The sequence below is a fragment of the Grammomys surdaster genome, unplaced genomic scaffold (assembly GCF_004785775.1).
Source record: "Grammomys surdaster isolate TR1022 unplaced genomic scaffold, NIH_TR_1.0 203, whole genome shotgun sequence".
NCBI classification, from domain to species: Eukaryota; Metazoa; Chordata; class Mammalia; order Rodentia; family Muridae; genus Grammomys; species Grammomys surdaster.
Window position 1 is genome coordinate 3,572,969 of NW_021604648.1, and position 2,064 is coordinate 3,575,032.

The 2,064-nt window shown below is 39.1% G+C and overlaps 1 protein-coding gene across 1 annotated transcript in view; it reads right to left on the bottom strand.

Moving 5' to 3' along the window:
- The window catches only part of Gdpd4 (glycerophosphodiester phosphodiesterase domain containing 4), an 88,596-nt gene extending 87,306 nt beyond the window's left edge, over nt 1–1,290 (bottom strand). The window contains exon 1 of the mRNA XM_028770751.1: nt 1,108–1,290. Coding sequence (XP_028626584.1) covers nt 1,108–1,290 — 183 coding nt within the window. The remainder of the gene's footprint in view (nt 1–1,107) is intronic.
- Nucleotides 1,291–2,064: the final 774 nt, after the last annotated feature.

Consider the following 2,064-nt stretch of genomic DNA (forward strand, 5'->3'; position numbering starts at 1 on the left):
TCTCTCTCTCTCTCTCTCTCTCTCTCTCTCTCTCTCTCTCTCTCTCTAAAAAATATAAAGACTCACACAAGAGCTGCTATTGATAATGAAAGATTTAGGTATTCTTTTTTTTTCATCTTAATGCCTTTATGGTGATTAGCATATTATGAAACTCAGCTTAACAGCACAGTGGGTTTTGATTGGGGGCTTCTTAGGTACATCTTTGTGGTATCTCAGCTATTCTAGGCTGGAGAATTTCTCTGTTTTGTTTGTTTCAAAGTTTTCACTTGAGTGTCACTCATATTTAACATTGGTGAACTAGAAACTGGCATGAGAATTTAATAAAATTAAAGGAATAAGGGGTTAAATATAAATATACAATCATAAATATTTACATCATATATATTTCTGGAGTTGGTCTGATGAGTATGAAAGATAAATTCAAAGGAGGTAAAAATTGTATATTGTTTATCTAGGTCAACAGTTTGCTAACTTCACCATCTCTCAATATAGTTTATAATTTTCTACACTACTTTGTGAAAACTGAGGGTATATGCAATTGAATGAAATATTCCTCAAATCACGAGACTTAAAAGATAGACATGGACTATCAGAAGAGTAGTTTTGTACACGGGAAAAACTGTAAACTGTACTCAGCCCACACCCCTATTCTTATTGTCCCCATCCTTTTTTTGGGGAGGGGGAAGATTTGAACATTCCTATAATCTCCTGTGAACATCTAAGTCTTCTTCAAAATTCAGTGAATAAATGTAAAAGTGTAGGAGAGAATAAATGGATGATATAAAAATGACATCAAGAAAAAGAAAGGGAATAAAGTGTTCAGCAATACAAGATTGGTAGCTTTTGCCTAGCATACACAAAACATAGATCTGACCTCCTGTAAAACCAAAGAAGCAAGAAAGAAAAGAGAGGAAAGGAAAAGGGAAGGGAGGAAAAGAAGACATCAAGTCCATTCCACTCTGGCTCTAGACATTCACGATACTTTGATGGGAAAACTGGAGTTTAGTGTACCCAACCTTGGGACTTCCAATGAACTCTGCAGTGGTTAGGGACACACCCACACCCACATCTAAGTAAGGACAGTCTAACTCCTTTCCATCTCTGTACCCGGGAGCAGCAACAGGATCCAAGTTCAGTTTTTTCCCACTCTCTGTATTGCCATTGGCAGCTGTAGCAGCCAGTCAGGAAGGTGATCCAGCATCTGTGGTTGAAGTACTGTTTTATCCATGGATTGGCATTCTCATTTGTATTTCTTGGCTTGCTACTGGACTCAGCTTGGCTCTCTTCCATGATTCACCCTTTTGCTGGAAGGACAAACAAAATAATCAGAACCTAGGGTAGCTCCTGTTCATTTACTCTAACCTGTCATCCATAGACAATTCTATCAACAACAGATAGATAAGAACACACATTTACAATCAAGGATGAAATGTGGGACTCAAGGAAAAGTAATAAAAGCTTCCCAACTAACTCACTGAACACTTTTTGTAGCCATTGCACCACACTAGGTATAGTTCTCTCACTTCTGAAGTGAGACCACATTTCTACCCTAGTCAACCAAAAGGTGCTAAAAGCATCAATCACACAGTATCTAACTGCAACATTCTCTTGAAATAACCCAGGATGTTAAATGCATGGGTGACATATGAAAAATGCCATCCTCCTAATGTGTGATTCAAACCCAACCTCCTGTTCCTTTTCCTTCTTACTCTGTGCTTTAGTTGGAGTTACTATTGCTGTGATAAAACACCATGACCAAAAGCACCATGAAGAGGACAGGACTTAGTTTGCTCACAGTTCCATATAATAATTCAGTACCAAAAGCAGTGAGGGCAGGAACTCAAGCAGGACAGGAACCTGGAGTCAGGAACTGATGCAGAGGCCATGGAGGGATGCTGCTTACTGGCTTGTGCCTCATAGTTTGCTCAGACTTCTTTCTTATAGAACCCAGGGACACCAGCCAACAGCTAGGTCCTCCTCCATCAGTCACTAAGAAAATGCCCTACAGTCATGCCTATAGCAGGGTCTTTAAAGGTATTTTCTTTCTTGAGGTTCCCTTCTAAG